The sequence below is a fragment of the Echiichthys vipera genome (assembly GCF_963691815.1).
Source record: "Echiichthys vipera genome assembly, chromosome: 15".
In the NCBI taxonomy this organism is placed as follows: domain Eukaryota; kingdom Metazoa; phylum Chordata; class Actinopteri; order Perciformes; family Trachinidae; genus Echiichthys; species Echiichthys vipera.
In genome coordinates this window covers 8,116,324-8,139,326 of record NC_139840.1, presented here as the reverse complement: position 1 = coordinate 8,139,326, position 23,003 = coordinate 8,116,324, and the positions used below count along the sequence as shown (strand labels likewise).

General features: G+C 43.0%; 1 protein-coding gene across 1 annotated transcript in view; it reads right to left on the bottom strand.

The window, feature by feature from the left end:
* Nucleotides 1-2,889: 2,889 nt before the first annotated feature.
* ankrd12 (ankyrin repeat domain 12) overlaps nt 2,890-23,003 on the bottom strand; it is a 39,589-nt gene continuing 19,475 nt past the window's right edge. The window contains exons 2-12 of the mRNA XM_083928231.1: nt 20,269-20,382; nt 17,415-17,565; nt 15,214-15,354; nt 13,880-14,083; nt 13,467-13,609; nt 12,756-12,903; nt 7,863-12,331; nt 6,163-6,261; nt 5,764-5,907; nt 5,565-5,660; nt 2,890-4,157 (exon numbers count right to left, since the gene is read on the bottom strand). Of these exons, the coding sequence (XP_083784357.1) occupies nt 3,972-4,157; nt 5,565-5,660; nt 5,764-5,907; nt 6,163-6,261; nt 7,863-12,331; nt 12,756-12,903; nt 13,467-13,609; nt 13,880-14,083; nt 15,214-15,354; nt 17,415-17,565; nt 20,269-20,328 (5,841 nt within the window). The 5' untranslated portion in view covers nt 20,329-20,382 and the 3' untranslated portion in view covers nt 2,890-3,971. The remainder of the gene's footprint in view (nt 4,158-5,564; nt 5,661-5,763; nt 5,908-6,162; nt 6,262-7,862; nt 12,332-12,755; nt 12,904-13,466; nt 13,610-13,879; nt 14,084-15,213; nt 15,355-17,414; nt 17,566-20,268; nt 20,383-23,003) is intronic.

Genomic DNA, 23,003 nt, shown 5'->3' with positions numbered 1-23,003 from the left:
TTCTTTCACAAGCCACCCCCACTCCATTAAACAGCCCTTTGTCTCCGGTCTTATCAGCGGCTCATTAGGTGAGAAGAGGGCGATTCGGAAGCTGTGAAGTCGTGCGGACTTCCCGCTGAGAAGCGTCCCCCGCCCGAGCTCATTTGTCGCCGCAGAAACGCTCCGATGGGCCATTTCTCTCCACAGGTGTTTACACGTGTTGTCCCTAACAGACTTGATCCAACAGGCACACAATAGGCCCCACTTCCAGGCCGCAGGGGCGGGAAGGTCAGCGAGGAAACAGGCAGGGTCATTTCAGTTTGAAGCATGTTTAAGAGGAGGGGGTGGTTTTCAAAAAGCCAGTGCTGAAACGTCACATTGTTTAAATATGATAGAGATTATTCTTGTAGGCTAAAATAAATGTTATTGTTGAGTCTTAATTCATTGAGAAGTTGAGTTAAGAGGAAGTATCAAGTCTGTGAATGTTCTCATTTGTCCAGGTAATAGTTCTCCCCACAGCAATGTCAGCCACTTGGCAAATAACCAAGTCCAGGTGCTTTGGGGATAAAGAGGAAGTGTTGTTCAACAGGAGGGTTGTGTTGTTGTTCCGGTGTGCGTCGTTCTTTAACCCTCCTGTTGCCCTCAAATTTTACTAACACCGTTTATTCTAGGGGTCAATTTGACCGTCGCAATTTAAACATCTCGAAAATGATCCTAATCAATGTGTGACTCAAGTTAAGTCGGGTACTTTATGTATTTAATCAACAAAATGAAAAATATCATTGAGCTTAAACTGCATAGAGGGATTTCTGTCTGTGTGTTTTAAAGTAAGTCTGTTATTTTAAGTGCTATTTTGTGTTATGTGTAATATCTGGAATGAAAGTAACGTCCGTTATCAAGGACAGTAGCGTGAATTTGACCTCATATAATATTTGAATTGTAAAATAGACGATAATAATAATGATTAAATCATCCAGATTATCAAATTGACCCAAAGGAACACCAATGCGACAAGTGTATGTACAATGTAAACAATAAAAAGATATATATAATCATGCCTATTTTAGGTTTTTTATGAGTTCTCCCCATAAAATTAGGAAAAGTCATAAATATAAAGCAAAAAAACACAAAAAGATTTTGTTATTTAGAGATGTTAAACATTAAATGGGGTCAAATTGACCCTTAGGATAACAGGAGGGTTAATACCATGAAGCCAACCTTCACGAATGTTTGTAGGTGTTGATTCAACTTTAAAGTCATTATGGAGGCTACTGGATGTGTTTATACCATTAAATGTGGCTTGGTAATGTAAATGGGAGTAAACTAACATGCTGTTGAAGTACAGATGTGTCATTTTGTTGGAGAGACACACGAACTGCCTCTCCTGCCTTTTGCTGAGGTCAAGAACTACAAAATAAAGGTCTTCTACTTGAAACTTCTGGGCTGGACAACATGGCAAAAGTCTTCTAGGATCATTTAATCTCTCGATAACAATATTAATATATAATATCACGATATAGCATGTTTTCTGCTTATTGAATATGGTTATTGCTTATTGAGGTTGTGTAATAATCACATGGTAAAAGCTATTTTGTAGACTGTGAATTAAATACTTGGCAAGTGAAGTGTTTTCTCATTTTATAAGAACTTTAGTGCAAAGTGAACACAACAGTTTAAAGTGAGATTATAGAGGGAAACTGTTTCCAGCTATACACAACAATTTACATGACATCACTGGATATCTCTATATATGATTTCATCTCAATATGATTCCATTGAAAGACGATACATTATTATATTGACTATTGCCCATCACTGCATTGTATAAGCCTTTGCAAATGGTTAATATGAATAATATGAATATCCAACAATATGAAGCACACGGCATACATTTGTAACTAGCCATTTGTCTCACTGTACAAGTGGTGGAAGAAGTATTGTGATTTTTTTACTTAAAAGTAGCAATACAGTCAAAAAATACTCCATAACAAGTCAGTGCAGTCATGCATTCAGAATATTTTACTGGAGTAAAAAGCACATGTGCACATTATGCGAAATGGAACCAGTCAGATTATAGTCAAATAGTCAATTCTTCTTTTTCATATTGGAAAAATATTACTGATGCAATAATGTGTAAGCAGCATTTTAATATTGGTTTGATATTTAAGAAGCTCAGTTTTATCACTGCAAGCAGAGACTGGCTGTGCAGTGTGTTGTGGACAGCGACATCTCCTGGCTGAGGAGAGTACTGCTGAAAGACTGACTAAAGGTTCACCTGAAATCATGTCATTTCTTGTAGAAAGGCAATATTAATTTTATCAATAATGAATCTACTGATTAAAAAAATCCTTAGATATTTCACAGAGCTTAAGGTGAGGTCTCCAAACTTATTTTATCAGACCTACACTCAAAAAAATTCAACATGTATTTATTGAATAATGATTTGGGCGGCAGTAGCTCAGTCCATAGGTGACTTGGCTGGGAACCATAGGGTCGCTGGTTCAAGTCCCTGTGTGGACCATGTACGGGGCGTGGAGTGGTGGCTGCCGAGGTGCTGTTGAGCAAGGCACCGACCCCCCAACTACTCGGGGTGCCGGTCACTGGCAGCCCTCCCACTCCAACATCTCTCCTTAATTGCATGTATATAGGTCCTGTCTGTGCATGTGTGTATTTCAGGCCTGTGTGTGTAACATGATTAATAATAAGAGTGAAAAAATTAAATTTCCCTGTTGCGGGATAAATAAAGTAATTCTTCTTCTTCTACAAATGACAGTGAATGTTTGGCATTGCTGCTGGATTTAAACAATAAATTATAATAACATATATCCCTAATCACTTGTTCCAGCTCTAATTTCTCGTGCAGCGTTGAGATAAATGACACCAAATCAAACACGTTTAATTTCACAACAAATAAAATTTATTCAATTATATATTACAAATATTTACAATGTAACAAGTAAATATTAAAATAGACATTTTTAGAACTATCGTTCAAAAAGGCATTATGTTGAAAAAATAGGTTTTGTTGTGAACTCACATTGAAACTGTAAAAGTATGTGATTTCTTCTCCCTCGGAAGCCACAACAGACTTTAATGTGCGCGAGACACAATGGACGACACACGAGGAGTGAGGCCGCGAGAAGAGACGACACAATGGCGCAAAAGAAAAAAAGGAAAAAAAAAAAGCCGGAACACTTCAGTAAACCTCACAATTAAGTCCACAGTACAGCTTTTTAGGAAAAAAGTACAAACAACGCAACGCATGCACAGCATTTAATTGCCAAAGTCAAAAAACACCAGCTGTGGCATGGAACTCCAGATGAGGAAGGAAGAAACAGTGAAAACAAACAAACAAAAGAAAAACACAACAAAAGCCAACACATGCTTAAGAGTTTAAGCCAACGACAACAAGAACATCACGGACGAAGAGGACACTCGATATAAAAACCAACTTTGGTCCATTAAAACATGAGACAGAACGAGTTTACAATCAAAATATCTATTATTTTTTGTTTTTACAAGTTTAAAACAATAATTACATGGCTATTTACAAATGCACAATTTTTTTTTTATGTATAAAATAAGTTAAAAAAATTAAGAGCACAGTCTGTACACAACGTATGAACACTCACTTAAAAACAATTGAACTCTTTCAGTCGTGTGACCCCGCTCGACGAGGAGCAGTAGCAGGTGGTTGTGGTCCACACTTCTGCTTCTTGCTGCCGCCCCGGCCCGCCCCAGCTTTTGGTCTCCGCTCCCTGGACAACCCTTTGTCTGTGGGAGCGGTCCTTCCCCCGTCCTCGTGGTGGGCGTGCCGGTTTGGACCGTAAGAGCGCTGGAGTAAAATCATCCCTTTTCAAAATGCTCTTATGTATCACCGCCACGTTCTAAGTGCTTCACATTTTTCTTTCCTTATCCCCCGACTGTGTCGGTGCTGCCTCTTGTGTCCGTGATATCGCCGCCGCTGTGGCAAAGCACGTCTGTCCAACAGCTCATATCGGGGTGAGGTCAAAGTCGTCGTTGACCTCCACGAGCGGGATGTAGAACTCGGGGATCTCGAAGATGCTCGTGGACTTGTAGGTGGCCGGGTCCAGCTCCTGCAGCTTGAGCTGCCACTCCAGACGCTGCACGGCGTTCAGGGCTGCCGCCTCGTGCTGCTGCCTCATCAGGAGACACGTCTGTGGAGGGAGAGGGTATTATGTTATCCAAGTGTTTTCACTGCTGAACAATTCTCCACCCAAGATGCCTCAGAATAAAATTCCCTCTTTTTTCACCTGCTTAGTGTTTCCTTGATGAGCTGCGTTGGAGGGATACTAACAAAAAGGACGACTCGTCACTAAAAAGGCTGTCATTTTGGATTATATCTACATGACTCATCCACTGCTGAAGCCTCATATTAACCTACATTTTTTGGAAAATATTTTTGCACAAAAAGAAAACTGTAGATTCTGTTCTCCATCACTTCCCTTGATGTTGATGTCTTAATGGCCAACATGAACAGGAGGAGTGATCACAGCAAACAAAACCTCTGTATCCTTGTACAGTTCTACGTTGTCTGCAAAAATGCAGTAACTAAAGAATCCCAGCCATAAACAAAGGATAAAGGAGGGGGGGGGGGGGGGGGGGGAGGACTTCTGAGCTAAAGTGTCACACCAGAATCTTATCAATTGTGTTTTTGTTTATTTCCCAGCCTGTGGAAATGTTGACATTTCTGATAAATCCTGCTCAAAGAACCTACCCACTTCATCCTGAAACACAACAGGACAACCCAATAATCTGTGGTATTGGTTTACATTTTAGAAAAGGTGGCTTCAGAGGGAATCAAACCGCAAACTCTTTCCGAAGCTCAGGTTACGAGAACAGAGGACATCCACTGCACGACTGTTGTTCTTTCACGTAATCTTGTTTCCAGTTAATATAGTTGTCAAAATAAGCCAGTAAAGCCTTTTCTGTTCAGAGCGGAGACGTCCCTCGGTCCTCTTTATGTAATTAGTTGCTGTGGCGTATGTCTGCAGTCCACAGCTTTACTCTGACACCGGTCCTTCGTCACGTCACTCTTTTTATCCTAAACTGTCAGGCGTTTCCCGATGCCGAGTTCATTAGCTGAGGCAACTAGAGACCGGCCTTCCTGTCTGATCGGAAGATGACACCTTTTTGCACGGGTTAAATAGTAAAGTAGAACGACTACATGTAAAAATCAGACACACCAAGCTGATTACTGCGAGAATTATTAAAAGCAATTTCTGCCCAATGACAGCAAGGCAGGACCTCTCCACACTTTCTATATGGCTATGAGACGCCACAGAAATAAGAACTTAGCTGTATGTAACGGCTTCAACAGTATGAGGAGTAGCAATGTTACATCAAGTCTTAGATTCAACACGTTTTTGAGGGTGAAAGAGCAAAAGTCAACAGAACTGTGGCGTGGGGCCAAAAACAGAAAAAAAGAAAACATCTGCAAACATTTCTTTTGGTAAAGATCAAAGAGCTACGCTGACTTTTAAGAAGATCCTTTACTACATGTGCACTTTACTGTTAAATGGAGACAGGCAGTGAAAAGAGAGCAACGATCGCAGCGATCTCACCTTCAGTTTGTCAAACTTGTCATCGACATCTTGTAACCAGGACATGAACTGCCTGGCGTTGAATCGGTCTCTCACTGACGTTTTGCCGTCATCACTCTGTGAACAAGACACAACAGGTTATCAAACATATGTTAATTCCGACACATTATCCAACATAACACCAAACACAGGAGCCTACAGGCGAACAGATGCCACTTGCCTGGACGTCTTGAGGCATGTTGTACACTTCGGCGTCCAACAAAACTGTACAGGCACTGAAAGGCAGACTCTGATTGGCTAGTGTTCTTGCTGCCCGGTAATGGACTCTTAAAACTTCTTGTTCATTTGAAACAATCAGTTTTTCCTGAAGAGAAGGAGGGAAAATAAGGGAAATACTATAAATCTAATAAAAAAGGATTTCAGAGCACAAGATACTTACAATACAACAGATGTTTTAATACCACTTCATGTCTTCAAGAGGGTTTGATAACAAACCGCACAGGTCCAGAATGTCAAGGAGCTACATTTTTTTCCATTTCAGCTGCTACAAGTGGTGCTAAGATGCCTAGAGGCACTCAACCCAACTGAATCAAAACACTCCACGAGTAAAAGCACGTACCCTTTCAATGCTGTGTTGTAGTCGGAGTTTCATGCGGACCACCTCCTGTTGTTTGAACATCTCTTTCAGCTGCTCAGGTAATGATGGAGGTGGGGTTATCTGTTCAAACACAAGAAGAGGGAGACGGTTAGAAGTGGTTTTTTTTTAATCTACGCTGCAACGTGCTGTCGGATGAGTCACCATGCAGATACCAGTCAGAACGATATCTATTATGTCAGTCTCCTTTCCTTTAGACCAGAGGTTTGCAAAGGGGGAGGCTCCAAACGTGAAATAATATTACATCAGAAACGCGCAGAACAGCCTAAATATGAGGGATTTGGTAGAAGAGATGGTTCAGAGAGGCAGTAGTTTGGAGGAATTTTACATTTTTTTCCACTTTCAGAGTCAGAAACTAATAAATGCCTCAGGACAGACACTTTTAATGTATTTGTTATAGTCTGAAGTTATGTCAAACTGCAATATTAGGCTATCTTGTCTCAGTTTTGAAGTGTCTATGGGATCAAATAGCACCTGAGTGGAGACCCAGAGACTCAGACTTTGAAAACCCCCTGCTTCAGACCCAGTATTTACTTGACACTATCTAAACAACAGATATTTGAACAGCTTTTGACACTCCCACCTCGATTAGGGTGCTTTTGCACTTGTAGTCCGGTTCATGGGATTTGGACAGAGGGAGCGAATTATAGGCTACATTGTTGCCTTTAAACTCTGGTCTGTCTGAGAGGAGTGAACCTAAGGAAATAACTGTCATCCTGCATCATCAGCGCTACATGGACCCATGGAGGGAAATCAGATTCTGGTGACTGACAGCAGGTGGACTTTGCTGAGCCGTTTGGGTTTATTTATCTTCTGTGGTGTCACAAAGAGCATGCAAAGATCTATATACAAACAGGGAGGATCAGACGAAATAAGACACAAATACACAGAGAACAGGGGAAAAAAACAAATGAAACAAAACCACCCTGCCTTTAATTCTCTGATTAAGGGAAATAAAAGTCCCTGTATTTGTTAAGTGTGTAGTATGTGTCAACACAGTTAGCTAATTATTTTGTTAAAATATATTTACATGTACTCCTTTGATTGGCCTGCTTTGCTTTCACGCCACGGGTGAAGTGAATAAGATCACCTGTAAATGTGGGTCTCTGTCCGGTTGTTTGGTCCGAAACCACAGTTCAACTGACAGCGTTCAAATCAGCCTAAACAAACTGCAGACTGAGATGTTATGATCTCAAATTAATACCGCAACAATATCGGAGTTAATCTTGCGTAAGCCTAAACACACCAAAATAATAATAGTAAAAAAAGTAGTACAGTACAGACCGAAACAACAAAGGGTTTCCTAACATTAGAAGAGGCCACTTTACATTGTTATACAGTGCAACTAAAGGCGCACTCACACTGTCCTTCCGCACCGCGCCCCGGGCTTTAGGGTACTTGTCCCCTCTCCCTCTCCCCCCGCGCCCCAGCCCCGTTTGTACTCACACTGCCTGGGCCTCGCGCAAATGCTTCTTGCTGTCCATACATGGCCGTGGACGGCACGCTGTCCGCAGTTATGCGCGGAGCGGGTGCACTCACACTGCTCAAATGCACTAGGCTTTAGCTGAAAAAACGGTTTTGGCCCGGTGCGAAAGGACAGTGTGAGTGCACCCTAAGAATCTGACCAGGTTTTGTCAAGATCTGAGAGGAAATGAAGAACTCACCGTTGGTATGCAGAGCTTGCTGAGTGGATTCCCATCTAAGAGGTAGGATCCGTTGAAGGTCACATATTCATCATAATACTGTGGTGGCTGGGGGGTGACGCTGCACAACACCTTGCGCTTCTCCTCGATCTTCTTCCGGATGTGCAAGAACTCGTAGTACGGGTTGGCCCTCTCCGTCTGGTAGGGCTCAATCTCCTCCAGCTTCACAGAGTCCACAATAGCAGCCAGAGACTGCAGGCCTCTCTCCTTCTCCTGCCTAGTCGCGGAGCATGACTGGGAGCTTGACACTTTTGGCATCTTTCTCTTGCGTGGATGGGGAACGTGCATGTCTACTTCCTCGTCTGCGGAGCGAACCTTGACCTTAGCCCCTGAAGAATCAGAATCTCGGTCTCCAGATTGGGGAGACGAGCATCCTGAGGCGCTGCAGGTGCTGCTGCTACTGCTGCTGCTGCTGCCGCTGTCAGTCTGAGATGCCGACTGGCCGGTGCTTTGACTCTGCTCTTCTCCAGATGAAGAGGACTCTGGTTTCTCATCGGCGGGCGTCACCTCCATCGGCTCTGAGCCGGCCTCTGCGGTAGTTTCGGAGGAGCCCTCTGCTATAGTTTCAGAGGAGCCCTCTGTAGCCACGCTGCACTCAGCTGATGAACTCTCTGTTGCAACGCAAACTGCGGCGTTACTGTTCTCTAAACTCAGTGGGACGTCAGTCATCTCTTCAGCATTATGTTCAGGGCTCGCACTATAGGATGATGCCGGGGGCGTACTATCCTTTTTCTCCATCGGAGCATCGAGACATGAAACTGCAGTGTCACTGGGAGATCTCGAGTTCTTGCACTCTTGGTCATTTACATCCATTTCCTCTTGAGGACATTTGGACTCAGTGCTTGTTTGGCTGAAGCCTGGCAAGGAGTCCCCTGCAGTGGAGCTGGGAATGTGCGTACTGGTGGAGGGTACAGGACTCCCTCTGCCCTCTTGTCTGAAGCTCTCCATTTCCATACTCTCTTCTTCGGCTCCATCAGCGCTCTCAAGAGGCTCTTCTGTAAAGTCAGAAACAAGCGGGGCACCTGATTCTGTCTTCTGCACGCTCTCCACAACAGAAACAGCGAGGGGTTCCCTCTGCTGGAGCGTGTTGAGCTCTGACGGCTCAGCAGGTAGACAAGCTGTAGGTGTCGACGGTTGATCTGGATCTTTGTTACTACACTCTGTCTGTGAATTCTCTGTCAGACACTGGACGTCTTTCGCAACAGTAGTATCAGAGGAGGGAAAAGACTTCTGCTCTGTCGACCCTGTTTGAGAGCTACTACACTCTGGAAGTGTCAGACTTTTACTCTGAGGATCTTTATTTGACATTTGTGCTATTAAACTACCCGGTGTGCTCACTTCTCTCTCTGTGGCTAAGTCAGCTACTGAGTTCACACATGGTTGTTGACTGCTGAGGCGCTCTTCTGTCTCTGCTGCGGCCTCTCTTGCTGCCAGCTCCTCCGTAGGCTGACTGGGTTTTGGCAGATTTTCAACAGCTTTACCTTCAGTCGATGAGTTGGCGTCCTCGTCCAGAATAGCCCTGAGGTAAGGAGATTCATGTCTGCTGGGCAACAGAGTCCGATTACTTTGGGGCAGTTCTGGAAGACTGTTGCAATCTTTGTCGTGAACGGACGGCGATCTGGTGGCCTGAATGACGAGGGAAGACTGGAGGAATGCGGGTTGAGAGTCTGAGGCTTCCAGGTTCATGTCGGAGTCGTATTCAACTGGTCTGGGTGTTAATGTCGTTGCCTGACAAGAATCCTCGGAGCTGGCGACAGAAACCAAGGACACGGACCTGGACATGAGGCCACAGCGCTCGCTCTCTGGTCGGGGTGATCTGGTCAGACAGTTTTCCACCGCTGACATGACCTTTGCACTGATAGAGGGCAGACTCTTTCCATCAAGCGACATTGTTCTGGGGCTGGCACCATCCTTCAGGGATTTATCTCTGCTGTGGACATCGGAGGCTTCGGAGCTTTTTGAGCGCATGAGCTCCTTACTCAGGCACGGTTCAGTCTTGGTTCTGTCTTTAGGTTTGGACTTCCCTGGATCTGCCAGAGGGCGCTGTTTAAGCCTTTCCCGCTCTTTTTGTTTGATTTTCTCCAGGTGTTTGCGATGCCACTGCTCAATCTCCTGGTCCTTTAGGCTGAGCATGCGCTCGAAGCTGGTCTGCATTAAGTCATCATTCACAAGCCTCTTCTCCTTGGGCTTGCCGTCTCGTGTTGCTGGCGAGGCTTTTGCTTTGGCCTTGTCTGCATCTGCCTCGACGGGTTTGGCCTTGGTTATTTTGGCCTGTTGGGAGCGGTCTTTGTGCCGCTCCTTGTCCTTGTGTTTATCGGAGTCTCTGTCCCGGTCTCTCCGGTCGCGATCCTTCTCCGGTGTTCTCACAACTTCTTCCTTTGATTTTGTAGATAAAGACTTGCTGCTCTCGGACAGACAGCTCTTCTTCTCTTCTAGAAGTAATTTCAGATTGGAGCTTGAGGAAAGAGTCCCGTCTTTCATTTTCTCTCTCTTTTTCCTGTCGCAGTCCTTTTCTTTTGAACGATCAGATTTACTATGATCTGTGGTCTTCTCCAGGGGTTTTCCTTTCTTATCAGAGCCGGTGCGTTCCTTTTCTCTGTGATCCCCGGCATTATATTCTTTCTCTTGCCTCTCTCTGTCGGACCGCTTGTCAAACTTCTCTTTATTTTTCCTGCCGTCCTCATGCTTTTTGGTTGTGGATAAAGATTTCACTTTCTCATTCTCTTTGTAGTTTTTATCTCCAGGCGAGTGGGAAGAAAGGGCTCCTGTTCTCTCCCTTTCCTTCCAACGATCCACTGAATTCTGCGGTTCAGCTTTGTCAGAGTGCTCCGTTTTAACCTTTTTTTCCTTGTCAGGATGCCTTTTCTCCATTTTCTCTGAATCCTTCTCCTTTCCTGGGAGCCTCTTGTCAGTTTTATCGCGGGAGCCTTTTTCGGAGTTCTCCAGCTGTTCTTGATCAGCTGCGATCCCACTTATGGGTTTATCTTCTGTCTCTTCTTTCATGCTGTTGCTCTGCAGTGACTCCTCAGGAATCCGCCCTGAGCCGTGGCAGTCCACTCTCTCGTCACGCTCGCTCAGCTTAGAATCCTTTACCTTTTCCTCTTTACCAGCAGCTTCCTTTCGCTCTTTTTTCACGGGCTTGTCTTTTTCTCGCTCCTCTCTCAGCCTCTTTTCCTTGCTGCTCGAGTGCTTCTCCTTTGTGTTTCTCTCATCTTTGACAGGAGAGGAATCAGAGGTCTTCTGAAGTGGGCTATTGTCTTCACTTTCCTTTTTTACTGGCAGATGTTCGTCCGTCTCATCACTTTTGAAAAAATTCTCTTTCCAAAACTCTCTGTCAAACTCCAAATTCCTGTGGCCGTCTTTCCTGGCCTCCTTCTGCCTGTGGCGGCTCCGCTCTGCCTCGTATTCCCGCCTGTGTTTGTCTTTCTCCTTGTGTTTAAGTTTATGCTTCTTTAACACTTTGCCATCTAAGTCGGTCTTTCGTAAGGCACCTTCTGAGCTGTCCACACTGTTTCCTATGCTGCTGTCTTTGTAAGGACTCGAATGGCCGTCTTCGCCGTCTCCACTGGAGTCTTTCTGTTGATGTTTGCTCTTTTCCTTGTGCTTACACCCCTTGGTGCTGGAGCCTTCAGTGCAGTAGTCTGCCTCTGTGTAGTGGTTGTATTTGACACCGTCCACCGGACATGAGCTGTCACTGATGGAAATGCACATCTTAGTATTTTCCTGTTTGAGTGGTGTTTGCTTATCTGTCAGACTGTGGTTCAGTTTGGGAGACTTTATCGATGACAAATGGAAGAGGTGGACGGATGAGTCATCTTTAGGACTGAAAGACATCTTGAAGGAGTCTTCCTCTCGACCCTTTTCTGTGCTCTCAGACACGGTTGCGAGAGAGAGGACCAACGTTTTGCTGTTCTCTTTCCCATCCTCTTGGTTTTCCTTGTTTTTATTCTGGCTCTTGCTCTTCTTCTTCACTTTGCCCTTGTCCTTTTGCTCAGCATTCTCCTTTTTAGACCTAGTTTCCACCCTCAGGCTCTCTGAGCTCTGAGAGCAGGTTGGGGAATTCCTTTTCTCCGGAAGGCTCTCCATTTCATCGCTAGAGGTATCCGAGCTGCAGTGGACCCGAGGCGTCTTCTGCTTTTTTGACTTTGAGGAGGAATCCCCTTTTCCACTTGGCTTTCCTCCCACATGGTTCCTATCTTTCTCCTCCTTCTCCTGCTGCCGTAGTTCCCTCCGGAGGATGTGTCTGTCGTTCAAGGCTTTACTGAGATCCTCCTCCTCTTCCTCATCCTTGAACTCATACTCATCCAGCCCCGCCACGGACGACGATGATGCTTTTGTGACCGGTTTTCCGTCCGAGTCCTTTTCAGTATCAGAGTCTTCCAAGTTCTCATCCACACTGGATGGATTGACAGATGGAGGGTCTTCAGACTCTGCACAGAAGAGAAGGGTGGAAGAAGAATTTTTAAAATGATACAAATGAAAATCAATTAAGTACTTTATGCATTCATACGAACGCTAGCAGTGATTGGAGATTACATGGTATATCCAACACAGTAACCTATTTTCTATGACCAGTTCAATTATATTATTACTTTTCCCTTGGTGGAAAAAGAAAATACTAAACCAATAATAAATATTTTAGTACTTCGTAAAAATGTACTATATCTATGAAACTATATATAGTCAGAGTAAAGCTCTGAATGCACTCTTGTTTAAACCCCATCTGGTCCATCTAGAGTGAAAACACATGTACACATCGTGCTGTAAGGGGGGTGGTGGAGAATGTTCAGTAATACTGAAGTCAGCGTGTTAATATGTGACTTTGAACGGGAGTCTTCAGCATTCTCTCCATACCTGAAGAGCTGTCATCCTGTTCTGACAGTGGCACCTCTCCCTTTAATAGCTGCTCCAGCTCCTGCGAGTCTGCCACGTCCACTGGGCGCTCCCCGCACTTGTTGGCCTGGAAGGCGTTTCCACCGTGGCGTAGCAGCAGTTTCACAATCTGTATATTTAAAACAAAACAAAAAAAAACAACCAAGAACTGAGTTTTTAAGTCTCAAGACAAACAAAAAAAAAAGCAGCAGAGAATGTTGGAAGTAACGTTTTAAATTTGGTAAATTAGGAAACTGTCTCGACATTTTATTTTGAATCGGACAACAGCTCAAGATACTTTCCATTTCAAAAAATGTACTTTATAAAAAATTCTGTATGATGCATCACGATATTAGATACTTAACTGTACCACACTATATTTGTATCTAATATCCTATGTTATACTGTACTATACCATGTTTTACCATAATGTGTATTATACAACTATCGCTACCACTACATTGCACCCAATACTATATTTATTATACCTCATACTATACCAAGTTAACTATACTTACTGTAGACTCTATTTCTATTTTGCTATATTAAGACTGACAACACTAAGTATCGTTACTTATTCCAAGTATATATTATTCCGGTGTACACCGTTTCATAAATACTAGACTTGCTACTTCAGCCATTTTAGTTTGAGGTCTACAGTACTGATGCAGGACAAACAAGTGAAGCTCTTACATCCTTATGCCCGCTGCTGGAAGCATCGTGGAGCGGCGTGTCATCATCCAGACCCTGCGTGTTCACCTCTGCACCTGCAGCTATTAAGACCTTCGCAACATCGTAGTAACCGAGATTACAGGCTTCATGAAGAGGAGTCCAACCTGGTGAGGGCAGAAAACCACAAGTTTAAAAAAAGAATGATCTAATTCCCTTAAAATAGTATCTGACATTTTTTAAATTTCAAATAGAATAGATTTCTTGGGATCAGATAAAAGAAAAACACAGAGTAAAAATGAGACTACACAAAAAGTAGTGGAAGGTAGGTGGAAGGTATATCAGCTACGGATAAGCAGCTGTTATGCAGCGTCATTAATCACTCCCATACGGACAGATTGAAAGCTGTAAAATGACGACCTCCCTGGGCATCGTACCTGCAAAGTCTTTGACGTTAACGTCAGCTCCCAGGCTAATGAGCTCTTTAACTTGCTTGGCGTCTCCCCGGATGGCTGCCATGTGAAGGGGAGTCTCTCCTCGCTCGTTCCTCTTGTTGACCTTGTCCTTCTGTCGAGACGAGGCGCTGCTGGGGACTTTCTTCTGCACGGGGGTCGTTTGTGAGGGGTGACTGGGAGTAGAGTCTAGACACAGGCAAAGAGAGAGAGGTGCTTAATTGATTTTTTGAAGCTAATATCTGTCAAAGGTTGAAATAACTTCCTGAATTAATGTGCGAGGAACTGGACTGATCCACGTCAGATTAATGTTTTTTACTTGAACAACTGTGCTTATAGGTGTCTGTATATTTTAGTAAGTATTTATTTATTAATGGAATAGTTTACTTTTGGGGAAAACACATTTACTTTCTTGCCAGGTTAGATGAGAAGATTGATACCAGTCGCATATTTTCACAGTACATTTGACACTACAGCTAGCATCCAGTTAGCTTAGCTTAAAGAGAGGAAACGAGGAAAAGCGGCTAACATTGCTCTATCCAAAAGGTAACAAAAACAAAAAGACCTGCGCCATTTTTCACATTTTGCGCGCAGATTAAAAAGTCCTGTGTATAACGTTTTACATATACTGCTACTTTTTATTTATTGCCATGGGCAAACGTTTTGTAATGTAGCTTGAAAATCGCTAAAGAAATTTCTACCTAGCTGACATAGCAAAATACTGCGTTAGTGGATATCTTCAGCAAATTCATCTAGACTCCAGGGGCTGGGCTGGCTGGTTAACCGCTTGCAAATTATCTTATCAGCCAACGAGCAACTGGAAGCTGACTGCAGTCCACCAACGGCCACTGGTGTCATTGTGCTAAGCTAATTTTACCGGCTGCTGGCTCCAGCATGAGTGAATGCTTCCCAAAATGACAAACTGTTCCTTTAATGAGCTAAGCATTTGGTTGAACAAACACAGTAATTCTGGTTTTACATGTGTTTACTTGTGTCTGTGTGAAGGTTTTCAGCAGGTATGTACCCATTTGTCCTCGTCATACAACTTCTCAGAACCTATTATTTACAACAATGTTCTCAGTCAACTCCTCCAGTTACATATTTAATGTCAACAGCGCAATATCACTGGGAAATATGGAACAGCCTTCTTTCCAGTTGAGCGGCTACATTTAATACGAGACAGTGCCCTTTTGTCAAAGAACCTTGAAATATTATAAAGCCTGTTTGGGAAAACGCTCAGAGGCGTGACTCATCCAACAGTAAATATACTCCGAGCCATCTTGAGGAAGTTGCTGACATGAGAGGGCAGGCACACAAACCTGGACTGTTGGCAGTCATCTGCATTAGGAGAGCCATCTGTTTGCGCTCTGACAAAGGATACCCAAACAAAAGGTTGGGCGCCTGTGCCTTCTTGCCCCCGGCCTCCTTTTTCACCTTCTTCTTGTCTGGTACATCTTTATCTGCAACACAAGCAAGACAGATTTTAGAGAACGGTCTAAACAAAGTCGAGCAGCACTTTCATCATCACAGTGACACCACTTTCCTCTTTTCCTTGTATCTGTTGAGAACTCGGAGAAACAGATGACAAGCATGAGGTTTGAAAAGGGGACCGAAAAAAAACAAAACAGCATTCTCTTAAGCCAGCCAAGTGTCCCCCCGTCTCCATCAGTCATTTGTTACCAAACACAAACATGCTTGAGCTGTAACAGGGGCAGATGCAGGGCGAAAACACACACACGTGCATGTGTGTGTGTGTTTACAGCAGCATAGTGGCGTAAAGTGAGTGACGTGACTTGTAGAGGAAACGGGGGCCGAGGATCGGGCTGCAGCGATTACCTGCGTATATCCTGCAGGGAGGCACTAATCTCTCTCCCCAGGTCTCACTCGACTGGCCTGGGTCTGAGTCATCTACAGTGCAAAGCAGAGAGGATGGGGAGGGGAGAGAGGAGGGAGGGGAGAGCAAGGGGGGATGTGAAGGGTGGGAAAGCACTGCATTAACGCTCGCTCTCTCTCACCCTCCTCCTCTTACATGGACTCAAATACAGACACAGGCACAAAGGCCCACTCGCACTTCGCAAACCGATTATGACTCATGGCAACACAGGAGAGGAGATCCGAGGTGGTCAGTGGAGTCATTACTACCCTTTTTTCCTGAGAGGGAAAGGCTGCTGGAAGGCAAAATCTCCCTCCATGCTAGTTTAGCTTTATAACCTGTGCATTCAAAATTGAGGGTTCTCGTCTGTTAGAATGACGCAGGACCACACAATGAAATGCTCTACAGAGGAGATGAAGGCAAATCTATGGCACCGCAAACTGTCTGCAAAACACATTAGTGTTCTTCATTTACTATAATTATGTAGTGTATGACTCACCAACCTATTTTTAGTTCTCAAATGCGATGTAAACATACATTTTAACGTCTAACTAAATGACAAAAGTAGAATAGTTTATTTACAAAAGTGAGACAGAAGTTCACCACGTCACCAATGTGAAGCTGAGCAGTTGAGTGAAGCACTTGATCTTCAGCATAACGACAGTTACCGAGAACTCAAACAGAGCAGTTATCATTACACATCTTCTTACAACTGCATGGACAATATCAGGTCTAAAGACGAATACTGCTGTTATATCATTTTACATTTATGTTTCATTATTAATGTCAACAAATTCTGTGTCAACCTGTGTCTCTAAACCCAAAGCTAATTGGTTTTTCTAAATGTGAATGTAAACATATCAATAAAAATAGGTCACAAATACATAGTTTTAGTTTACAAAAAGTCTCAGTACATAGTGCATTTTTGGGGGACTATTTTCAGCAGTGGATTAATACATTTATAGCACCAGGATGGTATACATCAACACAAACTACCCAGTGCAACAGCGTGGCATATTTGCGCATTTTATTAGTTTTTGGACAACAATGGAGGGTTTTGGCTACACAGACAACACTTGTTAGTAGGATTAATTGATTGTTGGTTTTGGCCTATTCATGAGAACTGTTGATGCCAATAAAAAGGAGTAAATACAGAATGTCACCGGCCTTACTATAACTCAACAACACTGCATTTCAGGAACTAGAGAGCAATTATTTATTTCTAAATGTTTACAGCCAAAATGCAAACATACACTGGGACCTCCTCACAGCCTGCACCTGCCCAAGGTCAAAGAGCCTGGAAAGATGCTGGACTTTCAAATCAGTCCACCATATGACACATCGTCTGACATGCTCCTGGATAGAGCTCAGCCCAAATGAATTCCTAACGATTTTTCTCCATATTCACGTGTTCCCATTGGCTCCATTTCTCTCGATTCGTACAGAAAAACTTGGTTTATATCTCTGTATTGAACACAACACGCTACAACGTCCTCAATACAGATTTTTATCCTGATGCGAAATGAAACCCTTTGACCTACAGACGTTGCCTAAAGAAAACATTCAACATCTGGCCACCGGGGGGCAGTGTGAGGGCATTGCAGCCAGCTGCATGGATGTTGAAAAAGGAGCAGCAACAGCTCTTACCAGTGTCTGAGTCTCGCTCCTCAGTCCGCAGCGGACTGGTAGTGAAGGAGAGCTTGCGCTTCATGGAAGACTTGGCTTTCCCTTCTTTCCCCAGCAACTCACTCCGGTCCAGCTTCGGAGTTTTGGTGAAAGGGGACAACTTGTCTTTGCTCTGTCAGAGGTGAGGATTAAATAAAACACAAGTCAGGCATTTCAAACAGTAAAGGTGTGGCTACATTTCTAACTAGAGTCTGTGTGTGTGTGTGTGTGTGTGTGTGTGTGTGTGTGTGTGTACACATTAAAGTTATCATGACAGTAAACAAACTGAAATGCACCCATTGAAAAAACCCTGTTAAATAGCACAAAACGTTGATCCTACTGTGCAGCTAATATTTCAGATGAGACTAAAGCTTCCTAAATCATGACACATGCTGCTGATGATTATATTACAGGCATTGTTGTGTCTCTCTACAACATATTGTTTTGGTCGTGCAGGCAGTAGGTTTGCCTGCATGACTCAGTAAAATCTTATTTCAACGGCAGCCAGGGTCTCTGCCAAGGGAAGAGTAAAAGATCAAGAGTTTTTTTGTTTACACATAGAAAAAAAATAGGAAAGATGGGACTAAGCTTGTTGAAGTTTGAGAGTCGAACTCCAGAGCAGTTTTAACTGCTAATAGACTTTTTTGGATTAATGGTTTCCCTTAAGTCTGAAAAATTAAGTGAAGTCAAGACTCTATAGGTCTAAATAGAGGACTCAAAATAAACTATATACACTGAAAATGATCTTGTGTATACACAGAAGCACACTCAGTGCTCGTTCTGACACACTGAGGTTAGTTTCTTTCGGGGACAAAGTCTGGGCCATAATTAAGCTAGAAACACAACAACTCCCACTTCACAAGACAGAAAATGTTAAATGGGATCCATCCCACATGCATTAGCTATTTTCTTTCATGGATATAACTTTGGTTTTCACTGCATCAATTCAAAATTGGATGCATATCTGGATACTTCAGAAAATATTAAAAGTACGGCAGGGGTGGAGGGAAAAGTGCATCATATGCCACCATTGATGGCACACACTACCAGGGGTCACGTTAACTGAATATTTGCCATTATTGTGAATCTTTTTAACAAATCTGAAGGCCATCATTTTGATGGAATAAAACGCAAGGGCGATCTACCATACCTTTAAATCATTCAAATCCAGTCCAGTTCGACTGAAAGTATCAGCACTTGTACAGCATCAGTAGAGACGCAGCGTAGAGCAGCGGGAGTCAGGAGAGTTTACCAGCAGGACGACGGCAGAGGGTTTGGTTAATGTGAAAATAAAAAAGCGCCTATTTGGGAAATATTCATCTGCTTTGTGTGGAGTTGATGAAAAGTGTTGGTGTCTCTGTTCACCTTTTCTCTCCATGCCCTTATAATCTATAAGCTTCTGTTGTGTTTATTCATTATTTAAAAAGTAAAACGTATGAATGCCTATTAAAGTTTATTGAATATGTCCAAAATCTAAACGACAGGTAATAGATTAAGATAGTAAATAGATTTTACGACTTTGTCCACACAGACTCTGACCAGTGCATCAGGCCTAAACATGACACCAGTTATATTTGTATTATCACAATGTCTAACTGGGTTCTTGCACTCTGATATGCAGGCGAAGCCTTTTCGGCACCAGGACTTTAGTGGGTTGCATTTTGGTGCAGTAAAACACATTTCTGGCAGCAGCAAAAAAGCCTGCAGTGTGCTGCTTCTTTGATCTCAGTAAAGCAATGTTCCATCTTTGCAAAGATGAGGTGTCTGGCAGGGTTAAAAGAAAAGAAGAAGCACTTCTTTAATATAAAAAGCAGATCGAAATTGTCTCTCGTTTATGAAGAAAGGAAAAATAAACAGTGTTGGTACGGGAGATAGGTGATTACAGAATCACATCTGATCAAACCACAATATTACCGTCAACATGTGCACTATGGCTGTCGGAGTGCAGTGAACTTTATAGTGCAAATAGGTAGAATAGTGTAGCTAGGAGGATATACGTGCTCCCTGGCTGCCGGCGCACAGATGCGATTATCTAAAACTCATATCTACTGTTCTGTTAGTGGTTAACCAGTGTGTTTACAAGCCGCACTTCACATTGCAGAGACATTTACAAATGTCTGTGAATGAAAACGTTATTGCCATCACCAATCAAGAGGTGCCCAGGTTCAAAAAAGTTCCAAGACTTAAAACACGGGCTTTCTGTTTAGTCAGAACTTCCCCCAGAGGCATCTTGATAAAGAGTTAATCTGCTTCACCATGCTTGAATCTCACAGCCCTCAGTAACTAACAGCAACTAAGCCAAAACGGCTAACATTACAGCCAACACCTGAGGTAAAAAATGACAAATCACAATTAAAGTATTCAAATACAAGCCCCAGGGAAGATGATATGGGATCCAGAGCAGCTTCTAAATGAATGTTGAGGTGAGACGGTTTTGTCAACTGCTGGTTCCAAGGTCACAAATGAACTTCGAACCTCCATTTTTATAACAACATGGACAAGTGTCCAAAAAGTGCTCTGACAAATTGCATGTTTAAACATCCTCAATTCCAAGACAACTGATGACGATTATGTCTTATGATCCATGAGGTAAGATTATTTGGTCGACTGCTGGTTTCAGGATCCAAAATGAATTTTAAGCCTTGATTTGGGATGTAAGTTTTTTGTTAAATTACCTGTATGGTTTAGATCAGAATGAAAAGAAAGTTTCATGGAGCTCTCAACATTTATTACTTGTTGAACGCGGCATAGGGCAAAGTGAAAACACAAAAATGAATTTGGTATAATTCTTGTTTAAGTGTTTTCTTCTGTCTATTCTTCGTCGGTGTTCACATACCTTCTTCCCCGCCTGCTTATCCACCATGGCTCCATCTTTGTCGCTCCCAGGTTTGGCCATGGTGTGGCACCTGACTAGCTGCGACAGCTACAGCACAGTAGGTTCATCATGCACCTGGAGATAGAAAACAACAAGAGGGATTATAACATCGCCACTTCAGTCTGGTTGAATGACTGAATGTAGTGTTTCTTTAAACTTAAATACAGGTAAAATGTAATTCTTCTCAGAGACTTAAGGAGGCTTGGCTTTCGGGAAATATTCGCTTCACAGAGGAAACACGAGCCAAGCAAAGAAAAATCACTTCACCCCAGAGAGGAGCGGCGTGACGGTGCATAAAATGGCACTGCTACAAAGTGTAACTCAGCTGCGTTTCAGGATGTATGTCGAGTGGATCAGTAATTAGGGATTTTTTTATTGAAATTTCCATTACACTTCTTGAGAAAAGACCCTAAAAACAAGCAGGAAACAAGTACAGAATGCAGCATGAATCACAGCTTTAGGGACTCTTTAGCTTCGGAGAGGAAAACGTCCCTCTGCATGTTGTGATTATGGTCGACTCATCAGTATAACCGAGGTTCTCTCTGATGTGGTTTGTGTCTGTGTAGTAATACACGCAGCAGAGTCAATGGGTGCACTGTGGGCGCAGCAGTGACTGGAGCGAGTAAAACACTCAGCTGAACATGTGCACAAAGCCGACATGGCATGTGTCAGTTATCTTGTCACATGAAGGCGGCCGTTTTCAGTCACAAGCTCCTCTTTCTCGTGCACTGTCGATGAACTTTACCTGCTTCTTTTTTTTTGTTTACACGCTCTCTCACAAACAGCATGCCATCTGGTTTTACAGAAACAGCATTTCGTGAGCCGAATGAAAGTACCGCACGCATAAAGCTCTACATTAGGAAACCTGAGAGCCACTGTAAGTTGCAAAGCCTCAAAAATAAACGGGACAGCCCCATTACTCAATATGCATTCAGTTAACTTTACTATGAATCAATAAGATGAGATTCTTTTTTTAGAGAGTTGTTCACACAGCAGATAGGCCTTCTACGGGGGGTGACCTAAAGAGTAAAAATGTTCCTAATTGAAGCAAGAAGAATCAGAAGCTTGTTTCCCTTTATCAGGGACGAATGTTGCTTCAATTAAATCATTAATGTAATTGATTTATCCTTAGCTTGTCTTTTTTTAAATCCCTGGTTCCAGTTTCTCAAATCTAAATATTTGTTGTTTTCTAAGTCTTTCATGACAGTAAATTACACATCTCTTGGTTTTACCTGGGGCTTGGACTCTTGGGCATTGGAACAGCCATTTTCCAGTCATTTCTAACATTTTCTAAACCGCAAAATGAATATAATAATCGGGTGAATAATTGCATGTCGCCATCCTAGGTGTATTTAATGTAAAGAAACTAAGTTTTTTATGTTTTTAACCCAACTTATTTTAGCTCAAACGAGGCCATTTATAAGATTGTACATCAAGAGCTTTTGTGAGGAAGAAATCACAATTTGAAAACAACTTTTGACATAACTCAGCCTGGTTACCTACAGCTTTATTTCTTCTGAGGGCCCGTATACATCTAAGGGGTCAAAACTGACAGGACACAAACAGGCATAATGTCAAAATGAAAAGCCGTGCTGCTAAACCACTAATGAGGTCCATCATCAGTAAGTCCGCAACTAATGATAAATTTCATTCAACTGATTGTTTGGCCGATAAAATGTCAGAAAATAGTGAATAATGCGGTCATTGGACTAAATTACAGATCTTTTGACTTGAGAATCAAACATGCAAGTCTGATAAAACAGACAACACACTGTCATGACAGTACACTACCAGTGAAGCTAAATAGATAGTAACAGACCACAGGAGATATCGTCAAGACATTAACAAGCATGTTCTGGCATTTCATACACATCACCTTCACCTGGAAGAATTATGCAGCATATCGAGGATTAAAGCGTAAGCCACAAGGCTTAAACGTAAAGTAACTAAGACAAAGGTGTTAACAGAGCAGGAAACTGCTCCTGTTGCAACTCGTTATGGTGGACATTTTTTTTAAATGTATGCAAGTTTAACTGGGTCTCAGTTTAACTTGGATTTTCAGAATAGGGGATTCCTTGAGAATGTGATAGGAAGAGTAGACTTCTTAAAGGAATCCAACATTTGTTTCTTCAGATACCTTCACAACCTTTGCTGATCCTAAGTAATAGTTGTAATTGTTGACCGGTTTCGTTTTCCCAACACACAGCCCTGCTGCTGAACTGAGGTCAGTGAGAGGTCCATCATTAGTCAGCAGATAGCCGGTATGCAGCAGCACCGTCATTCAGGCAGCTGAAAGGGAGAATTCAGCAGCCAACAGAGAACACGTTAGTGTAAAGAGGCTACTGTGAGGGGGGTATTAAAGCGGTATGGACAGCCCGGGACCAGACCAGAAAACAAACGCTGACAGGACTCCAATTTGGCCCAGAGATGAGGCGAGGAGGGTGTGACTATAATTACAGAGGTATTTGGGTACACGCCAGTTTGGCATTCTCATTCACTGCCGTTTCATGAGCAGCTCAGGACTGCATAAGCCCCTGCAAGCTAGGCCATTAACCTTGGCCCGTTTCAAGTCTAGATCCAGCCCTGCCTTGATGAGTACTACAGCTCAAAGAGACAAAGGCTGGAATTAGTTTGACACTGGATCTTGGATAATGAAAACAAGGATAGCAACATTTACCTAAACCCACTTATTTCCA